This window comes from Notolepis coatsorum (assembly GCF_963971535.1).
Source record: "Notolepis coatsorum genome assembly, chromosome: 12".
Classification (NCBI taxonomy): domain Eukaryota; kingdom Metazoa; phylum Chordata; class Actinopteri; order Aulopiformes; family Paralepididae; genus Notolepis; species Notolepis coatsorum.
Genome location: NC_140176.1, coordinates 17,111,738 through 17,113,734, shown reverse-complemented (window position 1 = coordinate 17,113,734; position 1,997 = coordinate 17,111,738). Strand labels below are relative to the sequence as shown.

The 1,997-nt window shown below is 38.5% G+C and overlaps 1 protein-coding gene across 1 annotated transcript in view; it reads left to right on the top strand.

Moving 5' to 3' along the window:
• tnikb (TRAF2 and NCK interacting kinase b) overlaps window positions 1-1,997 on the top strand; it is an 80,518-nt gene that overhangs the window by 63,867 nt on the left and 14,654 nt on the right. Inside the window, 2 exon segments of the mRNA XM_084325756.1 lie at window positions 283-294; window positions 297-425. Of these exon segments, the coding sequence (XP_084181882.1) occupies window positions 283-294; window positions 297-425 (141 nt within the window).

The following is a 1,997-nucleotide window of genomic DNA, read 5'->3' as shown; positions in this document are numbered from 1 at the left end:
TAGAGAGAGAGAGGGGGGGGGGGACTCAAACATGTGTATCCAATTGCTAATGTGATAGATTGTGTCAGGGTTTATGGTGCAGGCATCTTTACGGGCCCCTCCTTTACTAATAACTGTGTTCAATTAGTAGTCATTGACCCTTTCTTGCCCTTGCCACTGCCTACACTTTGGCACATACACTCACACACACACTCACACACACACCCACACACACACACACACACACACGCACACACACGCACACACACACCCCCCTGATCCTGTGTGTGTGTGTCTGTGTAGGAGTGAACCTGCTGGTGGGACAGAGAACGGTCTCATGCTGCTGGACAGGAGCGGTCAAGGGAAAGTCTACAACCTGATCAACCGACGGCGCTTCCAACAGATGGACGTTCTGGAAGGTCTCAACGTCCTCGTCACCATCTCAGGTCAGCGGGCTTGTGAAACGATGATGTCAGGAGTCAAATGGGTTATAGCCGTGTACTTATTTTGGGACCCCACATGGCGACAGGAGCACTAACGTATTTTAACGTTTATATTAGGGCTGTCAAAGTTAATGCTTTAACTTTGGAGATTAATTTAAATTATTTAAAGCGTTAAAAGAAATTAATCTAGATTAATCTATGGAGTGAAAAATCTTCAATCTTAGCGCCGCGGATATAAGAAAGCGATCTAGCTGAGTCAATGTTGATGGTTTTGTTGAACATTTGTATTTCACAAGAGAGAAACTGTATTCAAAGAAAGCTATTAAAATAGTCTTTGAATCTAAATATAATTTCTTTGTGTTGATTTTACATTAATTCCATGATTTTCCTCAAGTAAATATCTGTTACAAGCTTCGGTCTTAATTAGAAAAATTCTATTTTTAATCTAGATTAATTACAGAAAATTGTGAGATTAATTAGTTACTTTTCTCTATTGACAGCACTAGTTTATATATTTATTATTATTATTAATAGTCATTATTATTACTAATACATAGGTGGTAGTGGTAGCCTTGGCGTTAGACAACCACCTCCAATGTACAGTCCCACCCCCACCTACCCAATCCAATGTACAGTTTCTACGCCTAATGTATATACTCTTTTCTTTCTGGACTCTTTTTGTATCACAAATACAGTACTGTAATTGCAAATCTGGTATGTCATAAATGTATAGATGTAGCAGTACTGTCTATCTGTATGTCATGTATGTCATATATGTTACGATGAATTGGAAATGGGGGACCCTGGTGGAAACAAGACGAAAGTCTTTCTCTGGTCTGCATCCCCTTAACAATTGTATGTATTGAGCTGTACTGCACTGTACCCATTCTGCAATCTGTTAATAAAGTTTTCATTCATTCATTCATTCATGAGTGGATGGTTGCTGGTCCCTGAAATGGTTAGGAGAATGCGCGGGCAGGGGAAGCAATCTGTGATTTCTAGGGAAACAGCGCCCTCTGTCTGTACCTTTACGCCCCAGCTTTCTTTTCGTTATTGTACACATTGAGGGCTGGAGGAATTACCAGCGTTATCTTGCTGACGGTGAAACAACATGTGGTATAAGTAGTGTAGGGCTGTCTTAAATACTTCGAAGCTTCGTTCGATGGGCATGGGATTCGAATATGAAAATAAAATTCCATTATATAAAAAAAAAAAAAAAAAATTACTTTTTTTGTTGTGCAAAATCAACTCTGCCTCTCTTTAACTACATACTACAACAAGCAATGCTGTTTGTTATTTAAGATGAGGTCGGACTCGGCACCGACAGATTTGTGTTCATTGTGCTGCTTTTATAAAGCCTCAAATGACTGCTTACAATATTTCATGAAAGCAAAGCGTTTTGTTTGTCTAAGATTTAAAAAGGTTTAAACTTTACAGCACTGACAAAGTTGAACAAAGTGCTGTACAAGTCCCACAACATAATAAAAAAAAATAAAAAAAAGATTATAATTTTTTTAATTCTTTTTAAATTTTATCTCGAAGCTTCGAATTAAAATCGAATCTCGGCCCCGAAGC